This window comes from Barbus barbus (assembly GCF_936440315.1).
Source record: "Barbus barbus genome assembly, chromosome: 30".
NCBI lineage: Eukaryota > Metazoa > Chordata > Actinopteri > Cypriniformes > Cyprinidae > Barbus > Barbus barbus.
The window spans coordinates 16,678,006-16,694,843 of record NC_136758.1 but is presented as its reverse complement, the minus strand read 5'-3'; the positions used below and the strand labels follow the sequence as shown (position 1 = coordinate 16,694,843).

The 16,838-nt window shown below is 39.2% G+C and overlaps 1 protein-coding gene across 1 annotated transcript in view; it reads left to right on the top strand.

Moving 5' to 3' along the window:
* Positions 1-15,464, top strand: part of grid1a (glutamate receptor, ionotropic, delta 1a) — a gene marked incomplete at its 5' end in the record, with an annotated part of 277,281 nt that extends 261,817 nt beyond the window's left edge. Inside the window, 4 exons of the mRNA XM_079385913.1 lie at positions 4,017-4,212; positions 8,509-8,675; positions 10,198-10,438; positions 14,709-15,464. Of these exons, the coding sequence (XP_079242039.1) occupies positions 4,017-4,212; positions 8,509-8,675; positions 10,198-10,438; positions 14,709-15,122 (1,018 nt within the window). The 3' untranslated portion in view covers positions 15,123-15,464. The remainder of the gene's footprint in view (positions 1-4,016; positions 4,213-8,508; positions 8,676-10,197; positions 10,439-14,708) is intronic.
* Between the last annotated feature and the right edge of the window lie 1,374 nt (positions 15,465-16,838).

The following is a 16,838-nucleotide window of genomic DNA, read 5'->3' as shown; positions in this document are numbered from 1 at the left end:
GTGTGAGTGGCGTCATGGATGTCCTGGTTGATGTTCCACTGAATCGGGCTGGAGAGAGAATGGGTTCAGACTCGGTTGGGGTGTCTGGAGAGTGGAGGCGGGATAATGCATCAGCCTTGCAGTTGCGATTTCCGGGTCGGTAGGTGATTATGAACTGGAACCTTGTGAAGAATAAAGCCCATCGGGCTTGATGAGGGTTGAGTCTTTTGGCTTCTCGAAGGTACTGGAGATTTTTATGATCTGTGATCACAGTGAATGGATGAACAGCTCCCTCTAGCCAGTGATGCCACTCTTCCAGGGCTAATTTGATGGCGAGCTGTGCAGAAAGCTTCTTTAAGCTGGTCAAAGGCTTCGTGGGCATGGCTGTTCCAGGACAGGGACTTGGGTTTACCTTGTAGCAGGGAAGTAATGCTGAAATTCTTCACAAACCGTTGATAGAAGTTAGCGAATCCCAGGAATCTTTGCAGTTCCTTCACCGACTGTGGAAGCGGCCATTCCCCGATGACCCTAACTTTCCCCTGGTCTATCTGGATACCCTTCTGATTGATAACATACCCGAGGAACTGGACCGTGGAGCAATGGAATTCGTACTTCTCCAATTTCAGATACAGCTGATGTTGTCGGAGCTTCTGGAAGACCTGTGTTACGTGGTGGCGATGTTCGGCCAGGTTCCGGGAGTAGATGAGAATGTTATCAATGTAGACGATCACAAACTTGAGGAATTCCCAGAACACCTCGTTCATGAAAGTTTGAAAGATGTAATCCTCCATGGCCTTGCACTCCGGGATGGACAAGGGATATACTCGACCTTTGGGGAGTTTTGCCCCAGGCAGCAAGTCGATGGCACAGTCCCATGGCCGATGTGGTGGAAGGATCGTGGCTACCTGCTTGCTGAAGGCATTCTGTAACGCCGCATATTCAGATGGGACGGTGGGTGTCTCCTGAGGCTCTGGGCTTTCGATCAGGGTAGACGCAATCTTAGCTTTGACAGGACGTGGAAACTGTAGGGGTACGGCGGTGAGACAATTTTGATGACATGACTTGCTCCAGCGAGTGAGCTCACATGGTTCCCATCTGACTTCTGGAGAGTGAAGTGTGAGCCGGGGCGTCCCAGGATGATATCCACGGCGGGTCCCTCTTTTACCAGAAAGGAGATGATTTCCTCATGCAGACAACCGATTTGTAACTTCAGCGGTGGGGCGTGAAACTGCACCCTCCCACACCCTAACGGTTTTCCCTGAATGGTTTCGACTCTGAGCTCTTGGGCCTGGCATTGACAGGGTAGATGGAGACGCCTTAGGAGGTCATGGGATATGAAATTGGCCGAAGAGCCCAAGTCGACGAGGGCGGAGACTGAAATAGAATGGTCTTGGAAGAGTAGTTGTACTGGTAGCAGAGACAATGTAGTAATTTCAGGATCAACTTGAAGGGTACTCGCTGAATGGTGTGGGGGTCTGACAGGGCAGGCGCTGATGAAATGTCCTGGAACGCCACAGTAAAGACACAGTCCGGCCGCTAAGCGGCGAGCGCGCTCAGCACGAGTGAGTTGGGTGGAATCCACTTGCATGGGCTCTGGTACTGAGGGACCGCTGGTGAACGCGGAGGACTGGTGGGCGGCTTCATGGGGATGACAGGCGGACAATCGCTGCGAGATGAGAATGGCTCGCTGCATAAAACTTTCTAGTCCGATGTTGTCATCATAGATGGCCATTTGCATGCGAACCTGTGGATCCAACCCCTGACGATAGGCACTGAGAAGGGCGGCCTCGTTTCCAGCCACTAGTCGCCGCTAGTGTACGAAATTGGAGGGTGTAATCACTAGTCGAGGATGAGCCCTGACGCAGGCGCAGCAGTTGGTCAGAGACTTATAGTTCTCCTATATCGGAGCCAAATACTTCCTTGAAATGATTAGTAAAGGCAGCATAGGAATTAATTATTGTACTATTAGCGTTCCATATTGCTCGGGCCCAGATCAGTGGCTTGCCGTTGAGGAGAGAAATCAAAAAGGCTACCTTAGAGCGTTCAGTTGTGAATTTCTGCTACTGCATCTCGATGAAAAGTAGTAGCCACTTGTAGGAGGAAGCCGCCACACTCAGCAGCGTCACCAGCATATGAAGCAGGCAGGGCCATGGGACATACAGAGGCAGATGGTGGATTTGTGATCGGCGTGAGAGAGGCCCGGAGGTTGTTAACCAGTTCCTCTTGGACCTCTTCAGGTGATGGCGGAAGGGGATCCATAGAGGCGTTGGTTCCGGGTCCGGTCTTCTGTCACAAAACGGGTCAGACACAGACAGGTAAGTGATGAGCAGGTTTATAGGATAACAGGAGAGATGGTGATGCGAGATATGGCAGGTGAGTGGAAATATAGTAGATAGTCCTTTGTACGTCTTGCAAGATACTAAGAGTCCTTTTCATTGCAGGAGAGCCATAGCAGTGTGTCTGATGACAAACGGGAACAACACGGGAGGATTACTGGAGACACGAAGGAAACTGGAAGGTAAGTACACAGAGGTTAGTAGATTGTGAGTCAGGTACAGTTCGGGGTAGTGAACGGTAGACCGGACAAGGAGCGTGTGTGGAGTGAGCCTTGATAAAGGGGAGCTTGATGAGCTGGGGCAGGTGCGGGGAATCAGTAATCAGATGATTGGGATCTGGTGAATGTGGGTGCTGATGACTGTGGTGACTGAAGTGACCGAGATGTTTCCCTGACAACAACCCAGTGCTGGGTAAATATTGGACAGAACACATGCTGGGTTGTTTTCAACCAACAGTTGGGTTAAATGTTTAGCAAAACCTTCTGGGCAGTAACCCAACCTCTGGGTCTAAACAACCCAATCGCTGGGTTTGTCCATATTTACCCAGCGCTGGGTTGTTTAACCCTGCATTTTTTAGAGTGTTGCAAAGCAGCCTTCCAGCCCACACATTTTTAATCACTTTAATAGAAAAAAATATGTACATACATACTACATGCATACACAAGTAGATGTGCAGATGCGAACCAGGCAAATAGTTTCATGTTGTTAGATTGGTACTTAAAGAGCCAGGTCAAGCAGTAATGGTGGTGTTAGATAAGGGACTTTCATTAACCCCATATTACCCTATGGAAATGCAGCATATCAGTAGCTCAGCCGTACACCTCTGTGATTCATGAGAACATTTGAGAGGAATTGTGTCATCGAGTGGTGAAGGACATATCTCCTAGGTTATAATCTATTTAATTAATTAATTTATTTTTTTTCAGAGAAGAGAGCATATTTTGAATGTATTTCAGATTCTAAACCTCCTAAAACTATAGATAATGATGAAATAAGAATGATTTTAAAATAAACTGTCTCCTTAGCAGATAATGGTATTCTGTCGCCTGTGGATATGTGCATAACACCAACACCAGTGCTAAACATGGTCATTTGCTATTTGTATATTTGAATCCAGTCTTTTTCACTATATCCATTTTCTACAAATATTTCACTCATTAACTGTGATTTATTTTGCCTCATTTGTATGAGGTATGAATGTTCTGTTCTTTAAATTTTTACAGTTATGCTAATAAAGCTTGTTCGCTCTAATTCTAAGAGAGCAATTAAAAAATAAAGTGAAATAATATTATCTATGTGTGTACACGGTTACATGTTATTCAGTTGGTTGAAAAGCACCATATGATATGCTTAAATGGTTGGTTCCAGGGAAAGTATGATTTTAATTGTTTGATGCTCCTTTCACACTGTTTAGGCACCATTCACAGCTTTTTTGTTGTTGTTGTTGTTTGAGGCATATCTAGGCCTCCAGATTGTTTAAAAACTAAAATAATAAATCAAATCATCCAGCACATGACAGTGAACACAGTGGCAATTTAGCAAACACATTCTGAACATCAGGCATCAATAATTCTTAGCATACAGAATGTTAATTAGCTACATTTGCATTCTTCTGCACTCTGTTGTCATGTCTGTGTAGAATAATGTGCACTTGAAATAATATGCTTTTTATATCTTTTATTACTTTTCTTCTCAATCCAGAACATTTCAAGACCTTTCCAAGCAGACAGAGCTGAGCTACGGAACGGTGAGAGACTCTGCTGTGTTCGAGTATTTCAGGGTGAAGGGCACGAACCCCTTGGAGCAAGACAGCACTTTCGCCGAGCTATGGAGAACTATCAATAAAAATCAGGGACAGGACAACTCTGTGACCTTTCCTGCTGAAGGCATCCGCAAGGTATCAGACACAGAGTCTTGTTACTCACAGATGAGGAGGGGGGGATCAAGAGTCCACATATGTAACCAAGGCTTTTCAAACTTTATGATGCCAAGGACCCCTAAATATCAAGGCCTCTGTTTATTACATTTATAATGTTACAAATGTATATTTCAAATGCATTGTTCTTTTGAACTTTGTGTTCATCAAAGAATTCTGAAAAAACACTTTTCCACAACATTTCAACATTTATAATGGTAAGAACTGTTTCCAAAATCAGAAAGAAGTAATAAATAAATAAACCATCATATTCTCATCATAATCAAGATTTCTGAAGGATAATTTTATCATATGAAAACTGGAGTAATGGCCTCTGACAATTCAGCTTTGCCATCACAGGAATAAATTGTGTTTTAAAATATATTAAACGGGTATTAAAATATAGAAAACGGGTATTTTAAATTTTAGTAATATGTCAGTGTTACTGTTTACTGTATTTTGATCAAATAAATGCAGCCTTGGTGAGCATAAGAGACTTTCAAAAACATAAAAAAAAAATCTTACTGATCCCAGACAATTGAACTGCTATCTGTATTGTCTGTGGAAAAAAGTCTGATACATATTTTCAAAATATATACTGTATGTGTGTGTATTTATATATACATAATAAATATACACAAAACACACACATATTATGCAAATGAAAACTTTTATTTTGTATGCGATTAATCGTTTGACAGCACTAATATATATATGAAGTTAATTTGCAAAAACCGATAAATGCCACTTTAAAAAAAAAAATTAGCTGATTGCCATGCATTATTCTCCACATATAGCGCGATCTGAACCCTAAACAAGTTTTGTCAAAAAAATATATAAAATAAATAAATAAATTTATCAAAAAAATAAATAAAGCCTGTATTGTCCACTTCCAGAGCATCGCAAGTTCACATTTTATTGCAGAAGCCTACAAGCGCCCTTGTTGTTTTTGAACAGAAGCCGATAAGTCAATTTCAGTGAATGATCGTGCTGTGTTCAGGTCAGGTGACAAGGCTACTTTCAGATTGAAAAGGAGTGCTAGCTGCGAGGAGTTTCGTCAAAGCTGACTAAAAGTGATCGAGGATGGATCATTTCGACGAACTTGATGAACCTGTGATATCTTCTTCTTTCATGAAAGCTGCTGAAAAGTTTTCACTTAGCCTTGCAAAAGCAGCGCATTGAAATGGTGAGGGAAAAGCTCTGTGTAATGACATCCATATACAGTCTATGATCACAACAACAACAACGTTTGTCAGTCATCTACATTGTCAGCTGGGGAGATTACAAATATTAAACAAGTGTTTTTTTTTTTAACTCTAAAACACGAAATGTGGAGTTAGCTGCTTTTGCAAAAAAAAAAAAAAAATATTGGAGTTACCTGTTTTTGCTATAAAACAAACTATTAATATGTAAAAAAAAAAATAATAAAACATACTTTCAATTAACTTTAATTTTGTAAATTAACTGTATTTGATTAAATTATTATTACTTAATCAAAACTACCCAACTGCAGTTTGATTGATATTACTTGGAATGCGCAATAAAAAAAACATGATTTCTGAAAAAAAAAGAAAAAAAATGGATTTATCGTTTTTTTCAAATGAACTCTTTATATATACATGTATATATAAATATATATAATATATATATATATATATATACATATCTATATACACACACACACAGCACATGGATGAATAATGAGGATAAAAGAAGCTGTTATTACACTGAAAGGTTTTTGAAAATAATTTCTGCTATATAGTAATTCGTAAGAGCTGTCCGTGGTACTGGTAAGAGCTTTTCTGTGCACTACCGTGTGCATGATGTTGGTTGGCTATTGGTGGCTCTTTGTAATCCAAAGCATGTCTCACAGAACACAAAAAGAGCCCATCAGCGAACTGCAGTCTGTTTAGGTTCGAAATAGGACCATTCTGCATCTTGCATCATTAAAGAGAGAAAAGGAAATGTAGCATGCAAGTCTGACAGAAAACATGAGAAAACTGCTTTGGACTATCAAGATAAATATTCATTGCTCAGACAATGTAATATCCATCCATATTGTGCGTGTCGTAAAAATTATTCATATTCTGCTGAAGGAATTCATGTATTTATGCTTGTTTGGAAAAACTTTCAAAGTCACAAACTGTATACAAACTGTTGCTGATGCCAAGAGAATCTTGATATCCACATCAAACCCTATGATAAAACTTCAAAAATTGCAGCTATTGAATTTCACAGCTCATCTTATTGTCACATATCCACTGGCATGCTTCTTGCAGGAGACATCACCAAAACATTAATCTCTTTATGAGAGTTTTTCAGCCCAGTTACATAACTGGCTATTAAGCTAACAGTTCAGCAGGCTCAGAATTGATTTCTTAAGCAGAATGAAAAGTGATAAGACATAGAGAAATTGAGGCCTGTACGGCTGCACCCCCGCACTTTGGATGGTGCTGCATAATACTATTGTCAGGCCATCCATGCTGAAGTGTTTAACTGCCTGTAATTGCCCAACAGATTCACATATATACGAGTGTTTCTTCAACTGTGGCCACTTTTGTCCCTGTGGTCTAGAAAATTAATTATCTTACAGCAAACATTTCACAGCCTCACTAGTTTAATGTGTTTGCTAGTTTAATGTCCAGCAGTGTATGGACATTTATCACTGGAGAAGTTTGTGTTTTTTTGCCTTTTTTACTCTAAAAGTCACAAAAATGTTATGTGGTAGAAATGGGACCATAACCAATGGACAGTTTACCATCAAACACACACGTACACACACATATATATGTATAGCATATACACACATGTACACACACACACATATATATATATATATATATATATATATATATATATATATATATATATATATATATATATATATATATATATATATATATATATAATATTTGCTAAAAGTCTAAATTACTGTCTGCACAACAGACCAGAAAAGTGTTGTAAAAAAATATTTGGAAGAAAAAAAGTCTCTTATGCTCACCAAGGCTGCCTATATTTGATCAAAAATGCAGTAAAAACAGTAATTTTGTTAAATAATATTACAATTTAAAGGAACTGTTTTCTGTTTGAATATATTTTAATATAAATGTAATTTATTCCAGTGATGGCCATTACTCCAGTCTTCAGCTTCAAGTGAACTTTCAGAAATCATTCTTATATACCGATTTGGTTCTTAAGAAACATTCCTTATTATTTTCAGTGTTGAAACTATTGTTGGTTTTGCTTTTTAATATTTTGTAGAGTCCATGATACACTACAATTCAAACTTTTGTGAAAAGAAAAAAGTAAGAAAAAGAACATTCACTTTTGATCAATGCAATCCATCTTTCCTAAATAAAGGTGTTAAAGTACATTTATTTTACAGTAGATCTGAAATATACACCGTTCCTTTATTAAAGATTTTCCCCAAAAATGTTTCCATCAGTTTCCACAAAAACATTAAGCAGCAAAAACTTTTCATCATTGATGATAATAATAAGAATCATTATTAATAATTAAGCCCCAATGATAATACAGCAAAAAAAATAAGTGTATTAGAATGATTTCTGAAGGTGACACTGAAGACTGGAGTAATGGCTGCTGAAAATTCAGCTTTGTCATCACAAGAAAAAATTATATTTTTAAATATATTATTCCACTTGTATGCATTTGATAGATTTGCTATCAGTGCTTTAATAGGTTGAGAGTATCCAAATCCTACTAATGGATGTACACTTGAAAGACAAACTGTAAATATAAATTCAGGCAGTGACAGATATTTGTAGTACTTTACAAAGAGATAGGGAAAATGTCATGTTTATATAGAGGAGCGAGGAGACGGAAGCTTCTTTGTCATTTCTTCTTTGACATTCTTTTTTTCTTTGTACTTGTCATATGAATGTTTGCCATAACTGTGTGGCTTCCATAGAGCCTGAGTTTAAAAGAAACAGAAAGGAGAGCGGACGCTTGTGCTGCTTTATTTAGTCTGGTGGGGGAGGGGAAAGCCATTTTCCCAGGAGAGAGAGCAAAATCTCGTGAAAAAGAAAGCGGAGAGGCTAGTTTCCAGAGAAGAAACAAGTTCAAAGCCATCTCATGATTTTCAGTGAAATATAAACATCTTTCATTTTGAATGCTGTCTGTGACCTGTCTGACAAGAACTGAGTGACTGAAAGGAGAAGCTCTCCATCTCATGATAACCTCTGGATTTGTTTACATTACTATTATCAAAAAACACAAAACATAAATTAAACACTGAACCGTGTGTGTGGTTTCTCTCAGGTGAAGAGGGATCCGTACGCCTTCCTGTGGGACATGGCGGTGTTAGAGTACGCCGCTCTGACAGATGATGATTGTACGCTGGTGGTCACAGGAAACAGCATGAGCAGCAAAGGATATGGCCTGGCTCTGCAGCACGGCAGCCCCTACAGAGATCTCTTCTCGCAAAAGTGAGCAAGTGTATATGTGCAATATGATCAGAAAGAAAGATACAAGTCGTTAAACTAGCTGAACGATAGGCACCATCGTTTCAAACATTTCAAGTCAATATCAAGCTCCAAAGCTTCACAAACATCACACTGCATGACTGTGATGGATTGTTTCCCTTTTTCTTTCATCATCTGTCCTTTCTCTCATTTACATTACATTTATTTCCTTGGCAGACGCAGTCTTGCCAGAGAACCCATGAATCGTGTTGAATCACCAGTGTCTGCTTCTCGGTGCATTTATCTTCATTCCCACCCATCCTTTCTTCTCTCCACTGGCTTTAAAGCACCTCACCCTGCAGCCCTTCATTTGTTTGACTATAATTTGCAACCATATTTTCAGCTCGTACTGACGCTCTGCTCACATACTAATTAGCTTTAGGGAGGTAAGCTCGACGGCAATTAATAATTCACATATCAGGAACATCGGGGCCTCGAAATGCATTTTCATGAAGGATCCTCTACAATCACCTTTCAGTCTGTTATGGGGAATTAGAATCAAGCATGTTTTAAATTAATACCCAGGACGATTGCAGTTCAACAGACTTTATTTTTCAGCCTTTGACATTTCCGTTTCTATCATTAGTTATTGACCTTTTCCTCTGGATTCTTTACAAATGTGTCTGCTTTCTAAACGTCTGCTGTATTGAAATTAAGAAATCTGTCAATGAATAAAGAGAAAGTTAATTTAAGACTCTATAGAAGACCAAATGTTCATTGCCATTGCTGAAGTGATTTTTCTTCACTGCTTTACAAAGTTTGTCAACACTTTTTAAGGACCTTTTATCTCTGTCTTTCAACTGAGAAGATAATTGCCTCACTATTTACATTTGAAAATCAGTTTGTTCCATGGCCAATGAATGTAATACAGGGGTTGGACAAAATTGTGTCCTAACAAAACACAGGACTATTGCAGCAAAGTGACAAAGAAAACATCAATATTCACCTTGAAGACCACAAAAACTGACCACATAAGCCATTTCACAAAGCCAGGGCATCCATGAAAGAGTTGCAACTGCTAAAACTTTAATCACAGGCACCAATACTAAAATGCAAAAGATGGTGTCATGATGATTATACCTGGGCAGTTGGAACGCCAAGATGAACTTCAACATCTAAAGCAACTGAGTAATTTTGTTTGTTTTCATAGACAAAATTCAGCTGGAGACTATTCAAAATGTGCATAAATCTATTCTAAGACATCTGGAAGCTGTTTTAAAGTCGAAAGGGGGTAAAACACCTTCAGAAATATTGCTCATTTCTCATATTTTCACATTATTTTGTCCAACCCCAGTATTTGCCTCATTATCACCTGTGAGACATATTTTGTTCTGAACTTCCCTCTTGTAATAAAGTTTTCAACAAAGCGGTGGAAAAGGCCAAATCAGTCATTTCAGAATGTATAGTTTTTTTTATTATACAAATGAAAGCAATGACAGATTAGTAGCTCAGCCCTCTTAACAATCCATTTTCCTTTTAACTTCAGGATCCTTGACCTGCAGGAGAAAGGAGACCTTGACATTCTAAAGCAGAAGTGGTGGCCGCGAAAAGGTCGCTGCGACCTGGACAAGCACGCAGAGACCCAGCCGGAGGGCCGTGCCCTGAGATTGCACAGCTTCGCTGGGGTCTTCTGCATCCTAGCGGCAGGGCTGCTGCTGGCCTGCCTGGTGGCCGCTCTGGAGTCATGGTGGAACGGGCCACGCTGCCAGCGGGCACAGCCCAAAGAGGTGACCCCACAGGCGGCCAAACTACGGCCAACCCCTGCCCACCGCGCCCAGGACTGTACAGCCACTGCCACACTCTACTTTATGGATCCAGACGCCACTGACGCAAGCCCCGATTTAGTCGAGCTCCAGTACACCCAGCTATAGGTGTGACCATTAAGAACTTACTGCCTCCCATTTGCTGAAGTGTTGCCAAAGAGAAGGCAAGAGGGAAGGGTGAAGGGGGGAGGGAGTCACTCAAGAAAAGCACAGGATCACCTAAGAAAAAACCCCAGATCAAATCTTTGATTATTAAAAGGGATAATTCACCCAAAAATGAAAACCAGTCATCATTTACTCATGTTGTTCCAAATCCGTATGAATTAGTGTCTTCCACAAAACACAAAAGAAGATATTTTGAAGAATGTTTGAATTCGACATGAAATGTAAATTCACCATATCTATTTTTAAAATGAGTATTATTTATCTTATTTTTGGGGTTTAATGTTTATTTATTTATTTCAATTAATTTTTTATCAAAATGTCATGAACTGATCTTCCAGCGAAACAACGTTCTTCTCTCTGGTGACGAATGCCAGATTTCTTCAAGCATTTAGTCCACTGAAATGGCACCCCTAATATCTATAATAACTTAAAATCTAATCAAAAAACAATTTATATATATTTTTTTTATTTTACAATCCGTTATACTCAAATGTACATCACAATTTGGAAAAAGTTATTCCGCTACTTGTTTTGTGACTTTGTCGGTAGCACTTTATTTTAGGGTCTCTTAACTAGTTGTTTACTAGCATGCATATTACTAGAATATTAGCCATTTATTAGTAGTAATTAAGCACATATTAATGCCTTATTCTACATGACCTTATTCTACATCCCTAATCCTGCCCAATACCTAATCTTAACAACTACCTTACTAACTATTAATAAGCAGCAAATTACATTTACATTTATTCATTTAGCTGACGCTTTTCTCCAAAGCGACTTACAATTGCTATATATGTCAGAGGTCGCACGCCTCTGGAGCAACTAGGGGTTAAGTGTCTTGCTCAGGGACACATTGGTGTCTCACAGTGGATTCGAACCCGGGTCTCTCACACCAAAGGCACGTGTCTTATCCACTGCGCCATCACCACCCCCATTAGGAATTTATTGAAGGAAAAGTCGTAGTTAATAGTGAATAAGTGTTCCCTATTCTAAAGTGTTACCACTTTGTCTATATTATGAAAGTCAATGGAATCCAAAAATGTTGTACTCCAAACAAAACATAAAGGTAGCATGAAATGAATCCACATGATCCAACTCAAATGTCATGCCATTTGGTCACAAACCAGTGAAGACTGTTTCATGTTTTCTAATATCAGAAAACATCTTCTGTAAGTTTTATTTTGCCATACATTTATTTTGCCAACAGTCTTTCTACTTTTGTGTCCTTTTTGGTGAAATGTCAAAACTTCAAAATTTTGGTACCAATTGGTTTTATAATGGCCACAAACAGCTAAAACGTTTTGCGTTTCACAGAAGAAAGAAATTCATATGAGTTTGGAACAAGAGAAAATGATGGCAGAATTTTCTTTGTTTAGATGTACTATCCCTTTAAGTGGAGATTATATCTTTTGTATTCAAACCCATTAGCTCTGTGTTATGGGCAACTACAAGTGTCGTTCCATTCATTAAATTGTTGTTTCCAAGATGCTTTCTGCATACAAACATCCCCAATTTGCAATATCAGTCAATTATACTACTTCTGCTGCTTCTGCTAGGTTGTTAGGGCAAAGGTTGTACCTGGATCCCTAAACTAAAGTGTGTGCAATGAGAAAGCCAGTGACTTATTGACTTATGTTCAAGTGTTCTGCAGTTACTCTTCCATCCTTGTCTCCTCTCCTTCTCTCTTTTCCCTTTGGTGATATCTTGAGCCGAGGCAAGCACGTTGGTGAGAGCAACAGCTCATAAACCACATATTATAGTTCAGGAACGTTGATTGTCAATAACATAATATTACATTTTACAGACATTGCTGAATAATAACGATCAGACATCTGTATTATGACTACCATTTGTCAGCTGCTTGAAATTTGACTGGATTTGAAATAATGGCACATAAAGAGATAAGAACTTTTACTAGCTTTCAGACTATATTGCTTTCACCAACCAACTCCTTGTTCTTGCTTTAAGGTGCTCAGTCTGCCATATGCCTGTACAATTTGAGTCTTTTATGTATGGTTTTGTTTGGTTTATGATACACTGTAAGAAGTGAGTCACTGGAGCTCTGCCAAGCAATAAGAACCACACGATAACCAACTTGACACATTTTACGTTTTATATCCCTCTCTGTGTCTTCTTATTGCAATTATATGCCAATGTCCAGGCAGTCACAGGTTTTCTATGGTTTCATACAGGACACTAAGGGCTGCACTCTGGAGATGGCGTCTGGGTCATTGGCATATAATGAAATTGCAACTGCTGCAGGATGCACACGGGACGTTTGGCCAGAGAGAGAAAGAGACTGGGAAGACACGCAGGCTTTTTACACAGGTCAGCTGAGACCTGAGCAGGGATACCTGTCAGTGGGGTGAACAGGGCTTGACAATGTAGAGTCATTTAGAGGAAGGACGAGGGTCCTCCTGGAGCGGGTTAGGACTACAAATCAATCAGATTATATATGTGGATGTGGGTGGAGCGGTAATTATGACTCACTCATGCAAAGAGAACTAACTGATGACAGAGACCCAGGCAGAGTCAGAGACATTAATTCATTCATATTGTGTGAATTAATAAGTGCTTTCTGTTTAGAGTGATTATTTTACTCATGGAGTCTCTTTGCCAAAGCAGCACTAACAGGAATCCCACTGTGTGCCTCTCTATTTCGCTCCACATACTCATCAAATTCATCATCTGTTTGTCATCCATCAGATCACCCATTCAGTGGCCACAATGATGTACCAAAATATTGCAATCTGGATTCCAAAAGGAGATTGGCCTCCAGTTGTGTTGTTTGTCACGGTTGTAAGTGCCCCAAATTGGGTGTATTTTAATGGCGAGCTAATGCATTTTTAATTAGAGCCACATTCAGACTTTCTTCTACAGCTGCATGAGCTCTGCAGTAATTATCTCTTCATTGATCTTATGACTCAGAAACATAGTCTCATAATGTGACACCTCTAATTACCCATAAACGGTACAAAACTGTTGAATATACAGCTGATTCGCTGGTATCGACCGGGCTAGAGACCTAAGACCTCTGCAATTGAGTTAAAGGACCAGTTCACCCAAAAGTTAAAATTCAGTCACTCACAAAAACACAAAAGAAGATATTTTAAAGCAGGTTTTCGTCCGTATAATTAAAGTCAATGGGGTCCCAAGTCATCTTTTGTGTTCCACATGATACTGGTTTGAAACAAGATGAGAGTGAGTAAATGACGGAATTTAATTTTGGGGTGAACTATTCCATTAAAATGGAAAGGATGCACTACTGAACTGACTTGTACAAAACAGAGAAGAAGAACAGTGATTAACAGAGTAGTCCTGGATGTAACGGTTATCAGAGTTGAATGAATGCTTCATAGTATCGAGTTCACCCTCCTCACTCTCTTATGGAGGATGCATGGCATGAGAATTAAATCGCTGTGTGGGAAAAAAATGTAAGCAGTTAGCAGCCTGTTAATGTTGGCTTGATTCTTTCATTAAGTGGCACGCCACAGCATCACTGGCGCATGACCGAAGCTATTTCACGGCAGCGAGTATCAAAAAAATGAAGAAATACCCCCTTCAAGTCTCCTCTGAAATAAGCCCGAAACATTGAAGCTCCAAAGCATGTGTTTGCAATTCAATTTATGGTCCATGTTTCCCAGCACTCGCTCTCATTTGCATCATTGATTTCTTTCATTTCGCAACTTTTCGAGATATGAAGCTTTTTTAGCAGTTCAGACCTTTTGCTTGCTGGAGCGGGTGGGAGAAGAGATGGATTTGATTTGGTTTTTATGAGATTATTCCGTGCTGTCAGTAGTACGTTGTGTAATTGGTATCATTAATCAGAGCTGATGTGATTGTTGGAGCCCCTGGAAAACACCTTCTGCTCATTTCTGAAAGATTGCACACACATCCACGTTCTTTTCATACACATCTATTCTTGCTCCAGTGCCCATCCACTTTTCATTTCTCGCTTCTTCTTTCTTTCTTGCCTTTTTCCATCCCACAAATCAATTCCCGCCCTTTCATCTTTCCCCTCGACTTGGACTCGGTCTCAATCTCCCCCTTTCTTTGTCATTCCCAGGACAAAGAGGTGAATCTGGAGCAGGTTCACCAGCGTTTGAGTGGGCTGATGGAGGACGATCTGGCACACAAGCAGCTGCCAGGTCAGTCTCTGGAGATCTCTGCCCTGGACATGGGCAGCATGCGGCCACAGCAGAGCTCCCTGGAAGCCATGAGAGATTTCCCCCCTGGGGGCCTGTCCGTGACTTCCTTCCTCCAGGAGGGTCCTGGGGTCGGCCGCGTGCCCGGACGGAGCCTTCCCCTCCCTCTCAGCAGTTCCACTCTGCCACCCTCCATGCGCTGCAAACACCGGGCACCCAACGGAGGCCTTTTCCGCCAGAGCCCCGTAAAGACACCTATGCCCATGTCTTACCAGGCAGTGCCCGGGGGACCCATCCCAGAAGCCATTGATCCAAGCCATGGGACCTCTATTTGAGCCGAGCGGTCTGAGCGTTCTAAAGACTGCCAACCAGCCAATCACAAAAACCGGGTTTGGACCAGGTCTGGTTGCATTTATACAATTACATACATACAAACAGATATGGAGATCTCTCTTTTTTTCAGTACAGATACATACGACTGTGAGACGCTGACTTTCCTTGCCTGTACATATTTGTATATAATGAGAGACAGCAGTGAAGTCAAAGTGTATTTTGAATATTCATGATTTTTTTGAAGTTGAGTTTAAAATAAGTAATTACCTACAATACAGACTGTTTGAATGGCTTTGTAAATTTTGTTCTAAAATAAAAATGAGAATTCCTTGTGGATGTTTTCTAAGTGCCACGTTTAAAGGTTTTCATTTGAAGGAGAAGAGATGGGGAGAAAACAAGTGATAGAGAAACAATCTGTAAATCTTTTGATCTCCTAATTTTTTGTTTAATATAAAAAGCTTTAAAGAGAAATGAATCAAAGAAACTGCAGGTTTGTCGAGGCACCACTCACATAACGTTTGATCCCAGGGAACAAAGTTTTAGTACATGCTCTTCGTCATATACTCTCAGAGTGTGTATGGAGGTTGAAGCTATCTTAGCCTTTGACAGCCACGTGTAGAAAATCATCTGTAGAACAGCATAAAAAACACCCACCTTTAATATCAGATATATTCTAAAAGAGACATATGTACATTATATGTACCTGAAATTCTGCGTACTCATATGTAATGGCTACATTTGACTCTTTTTATAGTGTACCCTAAACAGAGAGAGAAATATAACATGTCAGTATTAACTATGTTGCTTCTCTTTAGTAGATACATTTTTTTTATCCTGTTCCTGAAACCAGTAGTGATTTTAACATGTTGGAGGAAAAATCACCATGGTGTTTGAGATTCTTTTGGTTATAAAATAAACTCTTTTGCATCAAATCTTTTATCCACTTAGTGTTTATTGGTATGATTATCTTTTTAAAAACTCAAATACATTTATTACTATAGGTTAATTTATAAATACATGATTGTTAGTATTTATTTGTGATACAATTTCAAGTTAATTTACTTGGAATGTTAAAAAAAAAAATTATTAGTTTGGTACCCATTGCATTAGACTGTTCAAATGTTCGGGGTCAATGGTTTAAAAAAAATAATAATTATGAAATATCTAAAAACGTTTATTCAGCAAGAATGCATTAAACTGATAAAGTGACAGTAAAGACATTGTTTCTATTTCAGATGAATGCTGTTATTTTTTTACTTTCTATTCATCAAAAAATTTAAGTAAAAAAAAAACTAACATTAAACAAAATGTTAACATAAAAAATTAACATTAGTACTAAGGAATGGCAGAATGGCTGTTAAAAATTCAACTTTGCTATCACAGGAAAAAATTACATTTAAAAATATAAATTAAATTGAAAATTTCAGCCCTGTTGAGCTTAAGAGACTTTCAAAAACATTAAACAATCTTACTGACCTCAAGCTTTTAAACAGTAGTTTTTGTAGAAATTAGCATTAAGCAAGAATTAATTCATGAAACCCAATGCGTAATAGACAGATTGATCGATAAAGAGTGATATACTGCACTAGAGTGCAGTTCTTCACTGTCAATCAAACAAATGTTTTACCTGTTTCATTAAGACTATAGCCAGTATATTAAGAGGATAGTCATAAAAGATGAAGTGATTTCTTGCGGTGTTGGGCCGTGCCCCCATTATT